The sequence below is a fragment of the Ranitomeya variabilis genome, chromosome 1 (genome assembly GCF_051348905.1).
Source record: "Ranitomeya variabilis isolate aRanVar5 chromosome 1, aRanVar5.hap1, whole genome shotgun sequence".
Taxonomy (NCBI): Eukaryota; Metazoa; Chordata; class Amphibia; order Anura; family Dendrobatidae; genus Ranitomeya; species Ranitomeya variabilis.
In genome coordinates this window covers 27,885,501-27,906,613 of record NC_135232.1, presented here as the reverse complement: position 1 = coordinate 27,906,613, position 21,113 = coordinate 27,885,501, and the positions used below count along the sequence as shown (strand labels likewise).

The 21,113-nt window shown below is 44.6% G+C and overlaps 1 protein-coding gene across 1 annotated transcript in view; it reads right to left on the bottom strand.

Moving 5' to 3' along the window:
* The window catches only part of GDNF (glial cell derived neurotrophic factor), a 40,505-nt gene extending 22,170 nt beyond the window's left edge, over window positions 1-18,335 (bottom strand). The window contains exons 1-2 of the mRNA XM_077281532.1: window positions 17,767-18,335; window positions 10,647-10,877 (exon numbers count right to left, since the gene is read on the bottom strand). Coding sequence (XP_077137647.1) covers window positions 10,647-10,851 — 205 coding nt within the window. The 5' untranslated portion in view covers window positions 10,852-10,877; window positions 17,767-18,335. The remainder of the gene's footprint in view (window positions 1-10,646; window positions 10,878-17,766) is intronic.
* Window positions 18,336-21,113: the final 2,778 nt, after the last annotated feature.

Sequence of the window (21,113 nt, the reverse complement as noted above, 5' to 3'; positions counted from 1 at the left end):
AGTAGTTATATTCTTGTACATAGGGGGCAGTATTATAGTAGTTATATTCTTGTACATAGGGGCAGTATTATAGTAGTTATGTTCTTGTACATAGGGGCAGTATTATAGTAGTTATATTCTTGTATATGTAGGTACATACACAGTTACGGGATCTATTTGCCAAAATATTAGGTCTACCAAATTGTGTTCCATGCCCAACCCGTGGGTCAGTTCCATGCCATTGTATTGCCATTCTGCCATGATTGTCCAATCATTCATTTCAATTTTAGGTTTGTAAAATTCAAATTCTGACATTTGACTAATGATCGGCGCCCAATCATTTAGCTAAACAGACCGTGCCTGAGCAAATATACATCTCTATGTGCGGGAGATGGGGAGGGGATGCACCTGCTAACATTCATACAGAAGCCTCCGCAGCACAGATCTCCACTATTTAAAGCCTCGGGATTATAATGTACAGGGGTCATAAATCTCTGGGTGCTGAGAATATTTGGGGTCCCATAATCTTCTCGATTTTTACCTCTATATGCTGCTATTAGGCTTCAAGCTATGATTTATTACAGATAATTTAGTCAACCCCCTTTCCGTAATGCCCCTTAAATGGGTCCTCCTTGACTAAAGCAATGATGAGAGCTAGAATTGACCCTCAATGTTCAGAGTCCGACCTCAGTGATCCTATTAATTGGCCCAATGCACGGACTGCTGCATGCCTGAGGCTGTATTACTGATCTCTGTTGTATAGAGCTGCAGTCCTCTGCCAGAAGTCCATAGTGGTCCGTACATGCCCCCAATTTTACTTTTGCTTGTTCCATCATATGCTGCCATTATTATGGAGGTATAATCATTACTTGTAGCGAAGAACATAGTGCCTTGCGGAGTCACCACACAGTGACTCACAGGGTGTCTATAGTGCCTTAAAGCAGATTTGTCAATAAATTTCACAATAGAGATAGCATGCATTTTGAAATAGCCCTGATGATGCTGGTGTACTTACTAAGAAAAGCCTAGTAAGGATAGATTGGCTATACTGTACTTTGCAAAACTTTGAGCTCATTCTCTTCTCACCAAGCCTCATTGACAGATCCTCAGTGTCCCTCATCCCTGCGGCTGCTGAATTTCCAAACACTCAGTGTGATGGACAGATTCTCAGTGTCCCTCCTCCCTGCTGCTGCTGAATTTCCAAACACCCAGTCTGATGGACAGATCATCAGTGTCCCTCCTCCCTGCTGCTGCTGCATTTCCAAACACCCAGTCTGTTGGACAGATCATTAGTGTCCCTCCTCCCTGCTGCTGAATTTCCAAACACCCAGTCTGACGGACAGATCATCAGTGTCCCTCCTCCCTGCTGCTGAATTTCCAAACACCCAGTCTGATGGACAGATCATCAGTGTCCCTCCTCCCTGCTGCTGCTGCATTTCCAAACACCCAGTCTGTTGGACAGATCATTAGTGTCCCTCCTCCCTGCTGCTGCATTTCCAAACACCCAGTCTGTTGGACAGATCATCAGTGTCCCTCCTCCCTGCTGCTGCATTTCCAAACACCCAGTCTGTTGGACAGATCATCAGTGTCCCTCCTCCCTGCTGCTGCATTTCCAAACACCCAGTCTGATGGACAGATCATCAGTGTCCCTCCTCCCTGCTGGTGAATTTCCAAACACCCAGTCTGATGGACAGATCATCAGTGTCCCTCCTCCCTGCTGCTGCATTTCCAAACACCCAGTCTGATGGACAGATCATCAGTGTCCTTCCTCCCTGCTGCTGCATTTCCAATCACCCAGTCTGATGGACAGATCATTAGTGTCTCTCCTCCCTGCTGCTGAATTTCCAAACACCCAGTCTGATGGACAGATCCTCAGAGTCCCTCCTCCCTGCTGCTGTTGAATCTCTGCTGACAGTTCAACAGTGTCGTCCCTCCCTGCTACTGCTAAAACTTCTCCCTCCTAGCCTTATTGACAGCTAATCCGTATCCATCCCCCCAGTCCCTGCTTCTGAGATCTATCGCTGCTTTTTACAAGCTGCACCTGTCAGTCAGGATCTGTCTTATGAGCGTTCTCACGCTTTGTCTAACTTCCCGTGATGACAGTTTGGTGCTGCATATTTTCGTTGCACAAAAAACGGCAGCGTTTAGCTGGACTCACCGTACTACTAGGATTATACATGGAATTACATAGTAAGTATACTGGTATCATCAGGTCTAATATATTTCCTTAGTAACACTTTAATACAAATTTGTAAGGATAGGCTTCGATTCATCAAGACGGCTATGTTCACATCGGTCTTGATGAGGGGGTGTGCTGCAATCAGATGCTCTCGATTCAGTAAGAGGTGCATGTCTCGTAATGAATCAGGAGTATCTAACAAGTGTCATGTGAGTCCATGTGCCTTGATAGAAATATTACCCCGTCAGAGACTAGACACCATGAATTACACCAACCTATGGCATCACGCACCCGCCGTGGCGTAAAAACACCAAAAGGCGCACAAGAAAAATGTAAATTTTGTGGCTTTTCAAAGTGTTTTATGCCAGAATTCTGGTGTACTCACTTTGATAAAGCGGGACCTTAGTGTGCTGCACAACAGTGCCACATACATGGCCCCGATCTGTGTAAGACCTGTACCATCGGCGCATTGCATGCATGATAGGGACTGAATTGTCTATGCCCAGAGCTGCAGTTCTATAAACTAGTTTGTTTGGTGCCTTTTATTGGGGAAATTCGGAAACTGATCTCTTGATGTATAGAGCTGATATTTGGTCTCTATATGGCGGTATTATTGCAACTCCGTAAGATGGTGTGTTACATTTATGCTAAGGATCTGCGCAGTATGTGATTTTGCAAGTGGTGGCGGCACTGGATGAGATTAGTTATTCAGTGTCTGTGGGACACGTAGTGTGCGGTGTTTCTACTTGGGCACTGTTTGGTAGTATTATTTATTGTGTACACAGTACGGAGCAAAGTACAGCAACCGTAAGCTCCATTGGTGCATGGCCCTCACCAGGACTTCAGAGTGAACAACTTTTATATCTAGAACCTTCCTGAAGACAGCGGAGAGGAGAGATTTGGGATGGGGCTGATGTAATGACACAATCTGCCTCATCCTGTACTGTAACTGGGATGGCGAGGGTCCGGATGACATCGCAGGACTATTACTCTCATCTGAGTCACAACAACCTCACCCAAACTATTTGGCAAAGAGCAGCGATGTTCTCCAGCAGTAACATAAGCCTGAGCCGAGTCATCACGTGGAGTAATGGCGGCCTCGGGCCTGAAAATATTAGTAGCCGGGATCGAGTCTTCCCCCACAGGCCATTATTGCACCTGATAAATTGTTTGGGGTTTTTTTTCACCAAATTTTTTAAAACATTTTTTTCTGAGCCCCTTCCCATCCACGTAACAGCAAGAGCCGCAGAGTATGGGCCAGTGAGAAGAAACTACTACTACCCCCAACAAGACTTCCAGGAAGAAAAACTCCCCTGCAGACCTGGATGCTCTAGGACAAAATCACAACTATGAAAAAGATGGACGGGCGAATGTCAGCCGCTACCGAAAGAAGGTATTGCCTTTTTCCCCCCCAAAAGACAGTTTTTATTCAGATATTTCCTATAAATCACACTTTATGAGCTGTCACTGCTGCAGTTTTCTCTACAGAAGGAATCCCGGTGTGAACGATCACCAAGAAACCATAGGCCTCATTTACTGACACTGTATAGATGCAAAACAGTCTTTGTTGCCCATAGCAACCAATCAGGCCTCAGCTTTCATTTCTCAGACAGCTCTGCTAGCATGGAAGCTGCGCTGTGATTGGTTGCTAAGGACAGTTCCTCTTTTACACAGTCTTGATAAATCTGCCCCAGTAATGTTTTGCCTCAGTTTAGGGTGATGATGGCGGAGGTCAGACCCTCACAGTCAGGATGTTGTATCCCGGGGATGTGCCATAATATAGCAAGGAATACCCCTGCAGATATCTGTATGCAGTCATCTCCCTGAAGTGGCAGCGGCGGCCATACTTGTGTGTGATGTGGAGACGGCGTTCTGTGTACAGAATCTGCAGAATATGGTGTAATAATAAAGCCTGTGACCTATGCATGTTTCCGAAGAATGTGTATTGTGCTGCCTGCAGTACAGCGCAGAGTTCATCCAGCGATAATATCTATCAAGCACTCCACTCAGTGGGAGCCGTGTTACTGCCGGGAACATCTGGACGGCAGCTGCGAAGCTCAGCAGATGTTTAGAGGCGGCACATGTCTACAAATTGTGGCCTCTCACCCAAACTACTGCATGGCAACACCCGCTGCCACCTCTGTCAGTGACACCTACTGCCATCCCAACAACAGCCACCACTGCCAGCGACACCCACTGCCCTCATCAGCAACACCCTCTGCCACCTCTGTCAGTGACACCTACTGCCATCCCAACAACACCCACAGCCACCACTGCCAGCAACACCCACTGCCCTCATCAGCAACACCCGCTGCCACCTCTGTCAGTGACACCTACTGCCATCCCAACAACACCCACAGTGTTGTGAATTTGGATTCTGGGCTCCCCCGGTGGCTACTGGTGGAATTGAACTGGTGTTTTCATCTTCTCTGTTCACCTGTTCCCATCAAGATGTGGGAGTCGCTATATAACCTTGCTGCTCTGTTAGTTGCTTGCCGGTCAACAATGTTATCAGAAGCCTCTCTGTGCTTGTTCCTGCTCCTAGACAACTACTAGATAAGTTGGACTCTTGTCCATGTTTGTTTTTGCATTTTTGTTCCAGTTCACAGCTGTAGTTTCGTTACTGTGTCTGGAAAGCTCTTGTGAACAGGAATTGCCACTCTGGTGTTATGAGTTAATGCCAGAGTTTTAAAGTAATTCCTGGATGGTATTTTGATAGGGTTTTCAGCTGACCATGAAAGTGTCCTTTCTGTCTTCTGCTATGTAGTAAGTGGACCTCAAATTTGCTAAACCTATTTTCATACTACGTTTGTTATTTCATCTTAATTCACCGCCAATACATGTGGGGGGCCTCTGTCTCCTTTCGGGGTATTTCTCTAGAGGTGAGCTAGGACTAATATTTTCCTCTGCTAGCATTATTTAGTCCTCCGGCTGGTGCTGGGCATCTAGAATCAACGTAGGCATGCTACCCGGCCACTGCTAGTTGTGCGTTAGGTTTAGTTCATGGTCAGCTCAGTTCCCATCTTCCAAGAGCTAGTTCCTATATATGCTGATGCTATGTTCTCTTGCCATTGAGAACATGACACCACAGCCACCACTGCCAGCGACACCCACTGCCCTCATCAGCAACACCCGCTGCCACCTCTGTCAGTTACACCTACTGCCATCCCAACAACACCCACAGCCACCACTGCCAGTGACAACCATTGCCCTCATCAGCAACACCCGCTGCCACCTCTGTCAGTTACACCTACTGCCATCCCAACAACACCCACAGCCACCACTGCCAGTGACAACCATTGCCCTCATCAGCAACACCCGCTGCCACCTCTGTCAGTGACACCCACTGTCCTCACCAGAAACACACAATCACCACTGCCAGCGACACCCACTGCCCTCATAAGCAACACTCGCTGCCACCTTTGCCAGCGACACCCATTGCCCTCATCAGCAACACCCGCTGCCACCTCTGTCAGTGACACCCACTGTCCTCACCAGCAACACAAAATCACCACTGCCAGCAACACCCACTGCCCTCACCAGCAACACCCACAACCACCACTGCCAGCAACACCCACTGTCCTCACCAGAAACACACACAATCACCACTGCCAGCGACACCCACTGTCCTCACCAGCAACACAAAATCACCACTGCCAGCAACACCCACTGCCCTCACCAGCAACACCCACAACCACCACTGCCAGCAACACCCACTGCCATCACCAGCAACACCCGCTGCCACCTCTGTCAGTGACACCCACCGTCCTCACCAGCAACACCCACAACCACCACTGCCAGCAACACCCACTGTCCTCACCAGAAACACACACAACCACCACTGCCAGCGACACACACTGCCCTCACCAGCAACACATACAACCTCCACTGCTAGCGACACCCACAACCACCACTGCTAGCGACACCCACTGCCCTCACCAGTAACACCTACCGCTGCCATTGCAAACGCCACCTACTGAAACGAGTGTCAGTTACACTCACTTCGCCAGCAGCACTCGGCTGCCTTTACCATCTGCCACCTCTGCCAGCGACCCCCACTGCTACATCCATCCACCAGGAATACTCGCTGATGCTGCCTCCACCAGATGCTTCCACCTGTTAATCAGGTGCCCAAACACATTGTAACTGGTGACAAAGTATATGTGCACATGGGACTGATCTGCTGCCACAGTGAAAAATCCACAGTTTCCTAAACCATACAAAATTGAATGCAGATTTGCTGCAGATTCCATCCCTTGTGTTGCACACCGTGGATCTCAAATGGAAGCACGTGACATTTCTCATCTCCCCTTTTTTTGGTAAAATCTCATCCACAATACTGGGGCTCTAATGCACAGCAGATTTTGACGGAAAATCTGCTTCATATCTGCCCTGTGTGCACAACCCTCACCTTTGAGTTGCAAAACTTTTTTTTTTTTTAAAAGTCCTCCCCTCCAAAATGGAAATCTGCAGTATATAATCCACATTTACTGCAGAGGTGTGACTATGGTTGGAGGGTACTGTCTGCGCTCTCTGGTCTACAGCCTGCTGATAGCTGGGGGGCGGTGGGGGGCGCAGGAAATGTCACTTTTCCTTTTCCCAGCCATGTACTAGATTTCAATTGCTTCTGTAACTAATTTTCTGCATTTCAAAGATACAGTGGGGCAAAAAAGTATTTAGTCATTCAGCAATAGTGCAAGTTCCACCACTTAAAAAGATGAGAGGCGTCTGTAATTTACATCATAGGTAGACCTCAACTATGGGAGACAAACTGAGAAATAAAAATCCAGAAAATCACATTGTCTGTTTTTTTATCATTTTATTTGCATATTATGGTGGAAAATAAGTATTTGGTCAGAAACAAACAATCCAGATTTCTGGCTCTCACAGACCTGTAACTTCTTCTTTAAGAGGCTCCTCTGTCCTCCACTCATTACCTGTAGTAATGGCACCTGTTTAAACTTGTTATCAGTATAAAAAGACACCTGTGCACACCCTCAAACAGTCTGGACTCCAAACTCCACTATGGTGAAGACCAAAGAGCTGTCAAAGGACACCAGAAACAAAATTGTAGCCCTGCACCAGGCTGGGAAGACTGAATCTGCAATAGCCAACCAGCTTGGAGTGAAGAAATCAACAGTGGGAGCAATAATTAGAAAATGGAAGACATTCAAGACCACTGATAATCTCCCTCGATCTGGGGCTCCACGCAAAATCCCACCCCGTGGGGTCAGAATGATCACAAGAACGGTGAGCAAAAATCCCAGAACCACGCGGGGGGACCTAGTGAATGAACTGCAGAGAGCTGGGACCAATGTAACAAGGCCTACCATAAGTAACACACTACGCCACCATGGACTCAGATCCTGCAGTGCCAGACTTGTCCCACTGCTTAAGCCAGTACATGTCCGGGCCCGTCTGAAGTTTGCTAGAGAGCATTTGGATGATCCAGAGGAGTTTTGGGAGAATGTCCTATGGTCTGATGAAACCAAACTGGAACTGTTTGGTAGAAACACAACTTGTCGTGTTTGGAGGAAAAAGAATACTGAGTTGCATCCATCAAACACCATACCTACTGTAAAGCATGGTGGTGGAAACATCATGCTTTGGGGCTGTTTCTCTGCAAAGGGGCCAGGACGACTGATCCGGGTACATGAAAGAATGAATGGGGCCATGTATCGTGAGATTTTGAGTGCAAACCTCCTTCCATCAGCAAGGGCATTGAAGATGAAACGTGGCTGGGTCTTTCAACATGACAATGATCCAAAGCACACCGCCAGGGCAACGAAGGAGTGGCTTCATAAGAAGCATTTCAAGGTCCTGGAGTGGCCTAGCCAGTCTCCAGATCTCAACCCTATAGAAAACCTTTGGAGGGAGTTGAAAGTCCGTGTTGCCAAGCGAAAAGCCAAAAACATCACTGCTCTAGAGGAGATCTGCATGGAGGAATGGGCCAAAATACCAACAACAGTGTGTGGCAACCTTGTGAAGACTTACAGAAAACGTTTGACCTCTGTCATTGCCAACAAAGGATATATTACAAAGTATTGAGATGAAATTTTGTTTCTGACCAAATACTTATTTTCCACCATAATATGCAAATAAAATGTTAAAAAAACCAGACAATGTGATTTTCTGGATTTTGTTTCCTCAGTTTGTCTCCCATAGTTGAGGTCTACCTATGATGTAAATTACAGACGCCTCTCATCTTTTTAAGTGGTGGAACTTGCACTATTGCTGACTGACTAAATACTTTTTTGCCCCACTGTATGTGCAGCAACATAATCAGTATTGGTGGCCAAATGCATTTGATATATAAAAGAACGCAACTTTGCCCGTAGTTCTGGTTTTGTGTACGCAGCTCCTATGCAGACCTATGCATCTTTGAGGTTGCAGATTACCAACAAAAGAAAAGAGGATAAGTTTCAGGGGTGTCCATAGAAATCCAAGGGTCCTATATCAAAGGTCCGAATTTGTAGCACCGGCTGCCATTAAACAACCCATCAGTTTGCCATGGTCACATTGTAAGGGTGCTAGAAAGTCTCCCCTTCTACCCATTTAGATGCCATGGCTGCTGTGTTCTCCGCAGCATCTAAGGGGTTGAACTAATTAGAACTATGGTCTTAGGACATTAAACAAGCATTGGCACAATCGGCCTCCCAAATCTCAAGCAAACATGCAAAACAAATAGATTAGGCAAAAAAAAAGATCCCCAAAAATGCCATGAATTGAATGATGAAGCCGCCCCTAAGGTGTCAGGTGGTAAGCGACAACTCTTATTTTCAATCCTCCACTTGCAGGTTGTCAGGAGCAGCAGCGTCATTTATACAGACACATACACGGCTTTATTACACACAGGCATCAAAGGCCTCGTACATAATAATGGTGAACATGCCGGAGGCGAATCCCGAGCCCCTCCATTAGTGAGGGAATATGACATGAAAGGTGCCGAGGTCAAAGCTTCATTCTTAGTGATTCATAAAGACGTCTTTCTCCGGCTCATTCACTGATTCTTCCAGCGCAAAAAAAAAGACACAAGATTCTTCTTCCTACAGCTCTAAAATTCTGCTGAAACCGACACGGCTCACCTGTCCCCATATTAAATAACAGCGCCCCGACCCCGCGCTCATTCATAGCCACAAAAATCATTTTTTTCCAACACTTTCTGATATACTTTATGTTTCGGTTCTTAATTACTCTCAAGTGATCTTCTTGCTGTTGGCGAATGAGAACACCATGACCGATTCCTCTACACTGCTGCTCCTGCCCTCAGCTGATACAATGTATCCAGTGCAGACCACGCTCTGTGACCTCAGACTGATACAATGTATCCAGTGCAGACAATGCTCTGTGACTCCAGACTGATACAATGTATCCAGTGCAGACAATGCTCTGTGACTCCAGACTGATACAATGTATCCAGTGCAGACAATGCTCTGTGACTCCAGACTGATACAATGTATCCAGAGCGGACAATGCTCTGTGACTCCAGACTGATACAATGTATCCAGTGCAGACAATGCTCTGTGAGCAAAACATCCCGGACTCCAGACTGATACATTGTAACAATCCAGCAGAGAGATCTGCGAAGCTGTTGCTGATGTGTTTAGCTCACAGAGCATCGTCTACACTGGATTTAACAAAATATTAGCTCTAAATGGGATTTAGTTGCACACTAAACACATCAGCAGCAGCTGCACAGATCTCTCTCTGCTGGTTAGTTAAAATGTATCAGTCCGGAGTGCAGAATGTTTAGCTCACAGAGCATTGTCTGTACTGGATACAACATTAGCAAGCTCTAAATGGGATTTAGATGCACACTAGAAGCAACAATAGCAGCTGCACAGTTCGCTCTGCTGGATTGTTAGAATGTATTAGTCTGGAGTCCGGGATGTTTAGCTCACAGAGCATTGTCTGCACTGGATACATTGTATCAATCTGGAGTCACCGAGCATTGTCTGCACTGGCTACATTGTATCAGTCTGGAGTCACAGAGCATTGTCTGCACTGGATACATTGTATCAGTCTGGAGTCACCGAGCATTGTCTTCACTGGATACATTGTATCAGTCTGGAGTCCGGGATGTTTAGCTCACAGAGCATTGTCTACTTTGGATACAATAGTAACACAATATTAGCTCTAAATGGGATTTAGTTGCACACTAACATCAGCAGCTGCACAGATCTATGCTGGTTATTTACAATGTATCAGTCTGGATTCCGGGATGTTTAGCTCACAGAGCATTGTCTACACTGGATACAATTGTTTTCCGCATTTCAGGAGAGCGCAGGACCAGCTATGTGCAGGGTTAATGGTATCAGAAGGGAATTTTTAAAATAGTAAGAAATGGAAACAATGTCCATCAGAAAATGGAAGAGGTTTTGATTTGTACAGACATTTCTCATTATTTCTATAGAAGCCTTTGATAAGGGCAGGTTGGCATCGTAGGCGCAGGTCGGGGTAGCGGATGTATGCGGTGTGCGGCACTTACAATGATGCTGTACATCCCGCGGGCCCTGCACGGCATTGGGGCGCTCAGAATCCGCTTCGTACATCCCCGGAGCTGTGTCCTCGTCTTCCGGCAGGGATACTTGACTTGACCTCTTCTTACCAGCTAACCAGCCTGAAGGCAACGGGGTGTTGGACGCAGATCTCAACAGCAAAATGCAGACAGCCAAGATAGCCCATAACTTCATCTTAGAAAGGCTTCCAAGAAAGGGACCTGGCGGGAGAAGAAGGAGAACGGCCATTAGTTACAATGTATCCAGGAGCTCCCTTATCACACATTATGGCCGGTGACTTGGCATCATGTGATAAAGTCATAGCAGATCGCCAGGGTGTGGTAGAACATTGCCACTGTTTGGGGGTCTGACCTCTGATTCCCCAACTGATTCACCTATTCAATGCACAGCATTAAGAATCAAAGGGGCAGCAACACCCCATCATTGTGAAGATCCTGGTCTCCCACCAATCAGAAACCTGTACGTATAATTATATATATATATATATATATATATATATATATATATTACCTGGTGTGAATGCCGCTGTTCTCCTGAATCCGGCGATGTTTCTCTTTTGTTACTGCGCCTCTCCAGTCCTGAGATATGGTCCCATCTTTCTAGTATGCCTAGCTAGCCTTATTAGCCAAGTGGGTGTGGCACTGATTTTGTTCTCTCCTCCCACTTGCCTAATAAGATTAGATTTACACTAAAAGGAAGATAGCGCCATATCTTGGGAACGGAGAGGCGCAGAAAGAAAAGAGAAACATCGGCGGATTCAGGAGAACAGCGGCATTCACACTGGGAAAGAAAATATCCATATTTATGGCAGGTGACAGGTCTCGTATAAGAGAAGACAGAACAGCAGGTTCAATATTCCATCTTTATGCAGCCATTCATATAAATGCAGTATCAGAACACACCATGTACTTGCAGCATAGATGTAGCAGAGCCGAGTTTGTTACTTAATGACCCTTCAGATAACACCGGACAATGATAAGAAACACAAGGACAGATACAGCTCTGCTACATCCGACCAACTCAGCCCTGCTACATCCGTCTGCTCACACTTTACATAAAATGTGGTCGGGAGCCATGATGGATTGTTCTGGATTAAAAGAAAAGGTTTTTTTTTTTCCATAAATATAAAAGCAAAGTTGTAGCAGAGCTGAATTTGTTGCTGAACTGTTTCTTTATCGCACTATAGAGATCAGTATTTCCAGGCGTTCCTATGGAAAACCACGTGACAAACGTGTAGGACCCAACAGAAAAAGGACCGCAGGAATGGATTCTGCTTGGAAACGCATTAGTCTGCATAGGAGCTGCGTACAGAAAACGGCAGCAGCTTTGAGCACATAGCTTTATCGTATTCTGTTTTCTGCGCACCCTCTCCAGCAGTGTCCCCCCGGTGACTGGGCGCCGCGTACAACGCAGGGCTCGCTGCAAACTGCAAAGTGATGGCATGTCCGGAAGAATGCAGCAAAAGCAAAGTTTACACTAGGAAAATACTCCGTGAGGGAAACACTAGAGCCGGGCGTACGCGAAGCAAAAATAGGCTTAACCCTTTCTTCCCCTACAGTAAGCGGAGACAAGATTGGAGAACTGACGGACTCACTGATGGACTCTCAGTTAACTCCTATAGACAGAACAGCACACAGGCTGTAGAAGGCAAGTGGTGCTAAACTTTTTAATGAAAGTTACTTCCAAAAATACTTTTTAGCGAAGAAAAAAAAGTTTGACAACTGCTGATCATTGCGATCTGCGGTCCAGAACCCATCAGTAGGTATTCATCTCCCCCTACAGCGCCACCACAGGAGAAATGAAGCATTGCACCCATGCCCATTGGAATAAATGTCTGCATAATACATGGGGGGTATAAATTTGGGAACAGCACCCCCCCTGTGCACAGGCTGTGTGTGTTATTGCAACCCAGTCCGACTGCTAGGACCCCCATTAATCCGGCGAGCTCGGCTCTGAATTTCCCGGTTAGAATGCATAAGGCCATTACTGCCGTACTTGGAGAATGGACATAGTGGCGGTGGAACCTGTATAAAATGGGGGAAAGAACTCTCCCATTGGGCGATCATTGAGGGTCTTGGGATTCAGAACCCACTGATCTAGAGCTTATCCCCTATCCTCAACGTTGATGTGGTTTGTACTCATAAATCAGTACAGAGAAGCTCAGAAAAATACAGATTTACAAAGTTCCCGACTCACTGATGGATTCTCAGTTAACTCATTCTGCAGCCAGTAACAGTGCAGCACAGAGGAAATAAAAGGAACATGGTGCAGAATGTAGTATTAGTCGAAAATGCATGCAATTAAATAGAAAGAAAAGAAAAACAGAACAGCAACATGCAGCACAAGGTGCACAAGTCCTTTAAGAACTGATAAAGGGAGACATTTGTTTTTGTGACTGATACATTGTAACGAGCACATCAGCTGTTTCAGCACCGTGGGATAAAAATTGGTTATCAACCTCACAATATGGAGAAGAATGTTTTCATTCACTGATGGTAAAGAATCAAGAGTTTATTAAAAAGTAGGAAAACTTTTTTTTTTTTTTTTTTGCATTGCCCCAGACCCCCCCGACAGACTGATGGACGGGACCCCCATAGTTACTAAACTGGGGTAAGACTAATGACTAGCTGAGCTGGGAGCAGTGCTCAGCTTCCAATGTCACGGGGACTAATGATACTTTGTCACCATCGCTGACATGTAGCCGTGATCAAACAGAACGGCCACAATATGACAGGAGGGACGCCGGGCAGACAAATGAGCAGCGCCAAACCAAGACCCCAAAGCAAATGACCCCAGTGCCCTCCATACACAAACCTCAAGTCTTACTTCCCCTTCTCCATGTGCCGGAGCTCAATCTCAAATTAACTGAACCCCCCAGGAAACAATTGGGCATTGATGAGTGAGCTCTGGGCATAGGTGCCCACTATGTGTAGTAGAGAGGGGGCTCACATGCAAAGACCAAAATGGGGAAACCTGCCAATAGCCCTGGCTACTAGTGCAGAAGACCAAGCCTTTGGGGACAGAGGGGCTTAGATTTTGGATCCCCCCATCAGTGCTTTCAAGCACTAAAGTTTTGGGCATTGATAGTGTTGAAAATAACTTAAACCAAGGGGTACAGTAATGGGGGGTGCAGAGGTCCTGGCTACGAGCAAGAGGCTTAAACCTGTTCATGTCTTCAGTGGCGTCTCATCATTTAGAAACAGGGGCATAACTATAATAGGTGGAGGGGCTGCAATTGCACCTGGGCCCTGGAGACTAAGGGGACCCAAAAGTTCCCTTTGCCCCATAGGGAAAGACTATTATTATTAAAGACCTGTGATAGTGGGGGGCCCTGCTGGAGATTTCGCACTGGTGCCCACAAGCTCAAGTTATAATATATAATGAAGGAACTTCCATGGAAAGTCACACAGGAATAAAGAATTACCCACGAGGCAGATGGCACATGAAAATCCCAAAATATCAGATTATTTCTCTGCAGAGTTTACTTTATAGGCAGAGGTGAGAATCCTCACACTTCTTATGTACATAGAGATAGAGTGGTCTGTTTGTCAGGTGTAGCAAGGATGACTTTGCAACAGAGTTTGTCAGGTATTGCAGAACTGAGTGTTTCAGGTGTAGCAGTGCTGAGTTTGTAACTGAGTTTGCCAGGTGTATCAGTGTCGAGTTTTCTAGGTATTGCAGTGGTGATTTTGCCAGGTATAGCAGTGCTGAGTTTGCCACTTTGTTAGGTGTAGATGAGCTGAATTTGCAACTGAGTTTCTCAGGAGCAGCAGAACTGAATGTGTCGTCCCAGTAGCCTCAAGCTATAGAATGTGCCATAATTCTCCAGAAATAAGAATAAGCAGATTTGCCTTTATGATATATTTTCATTTTTGCCATCTTCCACTATAAATTGATGCATTTTGTGACATTTTTTATATATTATCTGATGCGACAATATATTTTAGGAGGTGTTACAGGAGTGTTATCAGGAGGTGTAACCCTACAGCGCTCAGCTCTGCTTCATCCCATCGCTTTTATCCGATATTCTTTTTCTGATCCACAAATCTGTGTCTGTTTATTGGGGTAAATGCGGCCCATGTGTGCGAGTTCTGCAGAGAGCGGGGTGTGTATATTTTTGTGTTTTGAAACCCTACACTTTAATGAAAGCCACTTGTGCTGCCTCCTCCTCCTCCCAGCTCTACGTTGCACGGTTTGGCGGTAAGAAGATATAATATTTGTATATGAGATTAAGCGCGTTTCGGTCTCTGCGCTTATGTCACTACATGCAGTACACAGTATACAATCTGTGAGACGTTTATATCTGTCTGTAGCTGGGAAAGCTGGGTGACAGCCAATATGGCCACCATAGAGTCTACACTGCAGGAGTTCCTATAGAAGACGGGCATCTGCTTCCCACAGATGACAGCGGAAGGACCCAGATCATCTGTGCAGCACATGATTTGTGGATATGCTGCAGGTATTATTACTAAATTACCTCCTTTGTTCACCCTAGAAATATCACCGGGACCCCTGCTGCAAACTGCTCTCTATTACATGTTTGCTCGTTCATATAATGTATATTGTAGATTGTGAGCCTTCGCGGGCAGGGTCCTCTCTCCTCCTGTACCAGTCATGACTTGTATTGTTTAATATTATTGTACTTGTTTTTATTATGTATACCCCTCCTCACATGTAAAGCGCCATGGAATAAATGGCGCTATAATAATAATAATAATAAATAATAATAATAATAATGTAATACCCCATTGTTCCACTAGTGGCCGCTGCAGGATAAATGTGCAGCTTCCAGATCGGTGGCGATCACTTGATCAACAGCTGATCTTCACATAAAGATGGGCACAAAACATACCCAGATTAACCCTCCAACTACCAGACCAGGCCATTAGGGACATTTCTGTTTCATACATGTAAATGGCGTCGGTTCTGCAGTAAGGGCATGGATTTTATTGCAAACCTTATTCAGTTATATGAAACTTCTGCAGCAAATCTGAACTTTTCCCCATAGTACTGCTATTCCATAATGTAGTGGACCCCCAGTGTCCTCTAGATTTCGGTAGGAGTGAAGTATAGCGTTCTGCTACATCTAGAACGGTGCGGTACTTAGTCTTGGTTACACAAAATATATTTCTGTTGTTTGGGGCCTTGTAGACTATAAAGGGTCACATTGTTTGCCTCTATGTGCAAAATTGGCCAATACTTGAATTTATCTTCCACATTATTGATGGTGCAGTGTAAGTTATCTGATAAGTGTACTACCACAGTCTGGCCACTAGAGGGCAGGAGAGAATGAACATTTTCCATCACTGACTACTACTCTGATCAAGTTCTCCCAGCACATAGTGAGAATTCTTCTGCCCTGTGGAACTTATTTAGTCTGAATTTCAGGCTTTGGGGGGGTTGTTTCTGTCTGGGGCGGTTATCGCGAATCCCGCTGTCACCCCCTCCTTATTGATATAGTGTCCATTAGAATCAGCAGGCATCAATTGATCCTAATGGACGATGATTCCCAGAGCAGAAGTTGCAGTTCCTATATTTATAGGAGGCTTTTTATGCCTTAATTGATTAGATTTCAACATGTCTTTATGGAAGAAAACAAAATAAAGTAGTTATTGCTCATAACTCCTCTTTTTGTGATATCACTGAGGTTTTGCATAGGACTGCAGGAATAGATTACATTGCACTGACAGTGCTACTATTCCACAGATCACTGTTTTACATGTTCGGGGTCTACAGACTGAATTAGGTTTTGTACCTATTTAGATAAAGTCTGAACTTAACACATTATTATTATTATTATTATTATATAATGTGGCATTTATGGAAAACCAAAGATCACCTGCCGAAATGGCTTTTACGGGGTCTCCTCCTGTGACTCGTCTCTATGAGAACATTGTCCTTACAGTCTCCCATGTCTATTCTGCAATTATTTATTCTCACTTTACTATTAAACTGTAAAGCGCTGCAGAATATGTTGGCGCTATATAAATAAAGATTATTATTATTTTTGTTATATTTGATTTATACTTTTTTTCCCCATATTTTTCCTCCATCTACAATGTATCCATCTATAACTACCAGTATTATCATGTGTCCATTACTTTATACATAACAGCAGCAGCCGGCAATCAAATAAAAAAAAACAAAAAAAAACAGTTTGGTTAAAAAAAAAAAAGTTTTGTTTGAAGTTTTGAGACTTTTTTTTATTATTATATTATCTTGTATCTTTTGTATATATTATTGCCTGTTAGTACTGGATGGTGTCGCCCTTCTTGGATATTGTGATACATTACACTATGTTGTGATACGTTGGTTTGTATGTGAGTATTTGATACATTCTTACATTAGGCCTTGTTCACATGATGCAATTGAGGTTTTTTTTTTTGCCATAATGTTCCAAAATCAGTTAAATTGAGTTTTTACTGTGAAAATCGCCATGGTGTGAGCGCGGCTTTAAAGCTTGTGACATCGATATATTGTTAGCAAATGTAGTTGATACATTGTTACATGTCAGGATAATGTTCCCAACATGATATTGTGATGCGTTTTTTTTGCTGCAATTTTCGCTGCGTTTTTACGTAAGGTGTGAACACGGTTTTATTCTCGATGCGCAGATATATTATCACATCTCAGGGTTAGTAAATGTAGTTGATACATTGTTACTTGTCAGACTAATGTTCGCAACGAGTAATCGAGTTGCGTTTTTTTCAAGCCGCAATTTTCCAAAACTACCGTAAATATTGCTGCTTTTTTACGCATGGTGTGAACATGACTTTAGGATGAAATGTTGTGACATTGCCGGGTTAGTAAATGGTTATTTGTTAGGTTTATCGCTTGCTTATAGATTGATACATCTGAGTATTTGATACATTGTTAGGTGTTAGTACTTGTTACATTGTTTCATATTACAGCGCTTACAAGAGAGTTAATCGCTACATTACTACGTGTTAGTGCTTGATCCGCTGTCACATGTAAGTTTATGTTCCTGTTCTGCTGTTTCCTATGAGTTTTTGACACATGGTTGTTTGTAGTATTTTGATACAGGGTCTCATACTGTGATACATTGTTGCACTCTGACAAGACACCTACCGTTTGTCTGGCCTCTCTAGCCCTAAGATGGACATTAATCCGACCTCCTGAGGATGAGTGACCTGCTGGATCCTAACAAGACCAGATCACAATGCTGGGCAAGGTGGGCTGCAGGGCAGGTGGGCTGCAGACCAGGTTCACCAGCTGCTGGGTCCAGTAATCAGTAGGAAAAGACAACACAGCAGCAATTCTGCAGAGTGGAGATGTGGATGCTCCAATCCTGCTGAGGAATCCAAGGATCACACACCATCAACAACTGTGGGGAGTCAGATGAAGACATGGGGGCTCCTGGAACAGCAGCTGCCCCCCAGAGAAGCACCCAGCTGAGGAGCACCCAGCTGAGGAGCCTGCCCACCACCAGGACTCTAGGCTTCCTCCAGGGTAAGATCCAAGTGAAATGTGGAGAGATGGATGACTTCTGCCATGCAAACTCCTTCCAGGGTGAAGAAGAAGAAGAAGAAGAAGAAGAAGAAGAGGCTCCAAATCCTGCAGGGTCCTGAGCTGGAGACACTGGCTCTACCTGCACAATGCACTCAAGCTGGAGGACAGATGTGCTGCACTCCACACATGAAAGGGAATATTTGCCAAGACAAGAAGCAGGGGGAATGGATTTATAGGCTCCCTGGGTGTGACTTCTCCTCCAGACCCTCCTCTGATTGGTCCTTCTGCCCATCCAGGACCTCTCCAGAGTTTTCCAAATATCTGCTGAGTGAAGTCAGGCTCTAAAACCATGCAGGTCTGAATGCATGCGAGCATGGTCCAAGGGTGGCATGTCTTCTGCTCTGACCTCAGGGGCATTCCCCTGCTCCTGGCATAATACACAGATGCCATTGTGGTTGTGGCTGGAAGCCGATCCTCAGCTGTGTGAGATTTACATACAGACCTTACAGGACAATCCCTGTCATTTCCTGCAGGATCTGGGAAGAGTCAGTGATCTGCGGCTGAGGACACGATGCAAATCTGATGTTAGAAGTGGAGAATCCGAAGGCGAGAAAGGGAACGTCACATTATTCACCGGGAACCATCGGAATTATCTATCTGAATATCTATCAATCTCATATCTATCAGTCATCAATATCCTCTACTGATCCTGAGTTACCTCCTGTATTATACCCCAGAGCTGCACTCACTATTCTGCTGGTGCAGTCACTGTGTACATACATTACATTACTGATCCTGAGTTACATCCTGTATTATACTCCAGAGCTGCACTCACTATTCTGCTGGTGCAGTCACTGTGTACATACATTACATTACTGATCCCAAGGTACATCCTGTATTATACCCCAGAGTTGCACTCACTATTCTGCTGGTGCAGTCACTGTGTACATACATTACATTACTGACCCTGAGTTACATCCTGTATTATACCCCAGAGCTGCACTCACTATTCTGCTGGTGCAGTCACTGTGTACATACAGTCATATGAAAAAGTTTGGGCACCCCTATTAATCTTAAGCTTAATGTTTTATAAAAATTGTTTTTTTTGCAACAGCTATTTCAGTGTCATATATCTAATAACTGTTGGACACAGTAATGTTTCTGCCTTGAAATGAGGTTTATTGTACTAACAGAAAATGTGCAATCTGCATTCAAACAAAATTTGACAGGTGCATAAGTATGGGCACCCTTATCATTTTCTTGTTTTAAATACTCCTACCTACTTTTTACTGACTTACTAAAGCACTTTTTTTGGTTTTGTAACCTCATTGAGCTTTGAACTTCATAGCTAGGTGTATGCAATCATGAGAAAAGCTACTTAAAGTGGCCACTTGCAAGTTGTTCTCCTGTTTGAATCTCCTCCGAAGAGTGGCATCATGGGCTCCTCAAAACAACTGTCAAATTATCTGAAAACAAAGATTATTCAACATAGTTGTTCAGGGGAAGGATACAAAAAGCTGTCTCAGAGGTTTAACCTGTCAATTTCCACTGTGAGGAACATAGTAAGGAAATGGAAGAACACAGGTACAGTTCTTGTTAAGGCCAGAAGTGGCAGGCCAAGAAAACATCAGAAAGGCAGAGAAGAAGAATGGTGAGATCAGTCAAGGACAATCCTCAGACCACCTCCAGAGAGCTGCAGCATCAACTTGCTGCAGATGGTGTCACTGTGCATCGGTCAACTATACAGCGCACTTTGCACAAGGAGAAGCTGTATGGGAGAGTGATGTGAAAGAAGCCGTTTCTGCAAGCACGCCACAAACAGAGTCGGCTGAGGTATGCAAAAGCACATTTGGAGAAGCCAATTTCTTTTTGGAAGAAGGTCCTGTGGACTCATGAAACCAAGATTGAGTTGTTCGGTAATACAAAAAGGCGTTATGCATGGCGGCAAAAAACACAGTGTGTTGCATAGTTGACCGATGCACAGTGACACCATCTGCAGCAAGTTGATTCTGCAGCTCTCTGGAGGTGGTCTGAGGATTGTCCTTGACTGATCTCACCATTCTTCTTCTCTGCCTTTCTGATGTTTTTCTTGGCCTGCCACTTCTGGCCTTAACAAGAACTGTACCTGTGTTCTTCCATTTCCTTACTATGTTCCTCACAGTGGAAATTGACAGGTTAAATCTCTGAGACAGCTTTTTGTGTCCTTCCCCTGCACAACTATGTTGAATAATCTTTGTTTTCAGATCATTTGACAGTTGTTTTGAGGAGCCCATGATGCCACTCTTCAGAGGAGATTCAAACAGGAGAACAACTTGCAAGTGGCCACTTTAAGTAGCTTTTCTCATGATTGCATACACCTGGCTATGAAGTTCAAAACTCAATGAGGTTACAAAACCAAAAAAAGTGCTTTAGTAAGTCAGTAAAAAGTAGGTAGGAGTATTTAAAACAAGAAAATGATAAGGGTGCCCATACTTATGCACCTGTCAACTTTTGTTTGAATGCAGATTGCACATTTTCTGTTAGTACAATAAACCTCATTTCAAGGCAGAAACATTACTGTGTCCAACAGTTATTAGATATATGAAACTGAAATAGCTGTTGCAACAAAAACAATTTTTATAAAACATTAAGCTTAAGATTAATAGGGGTGCCCAAACTTTTTCATATGACTGTACATTACATTACTGATCCTGAGTTACATCCTGTATTATACCCCAGAGCTGAACTCACTATTCTGCTGGTGCAGTCACTATGTACCTACATTACATTACTGATCCTGAGTTACATCCTGTATTATACCCCAGAGCTGCACTCACTATTCTGCTGGTGCAGTCACTGTGTACATACATTACATTACTGATCCCAAGGTACATCCTGTATTATACCCCAGAGCTGCACTCACTATTCTGCTGGTGCAGTCACTGTGTACATACATCACATTACTGATCCTGAGTTACATCCTGTAT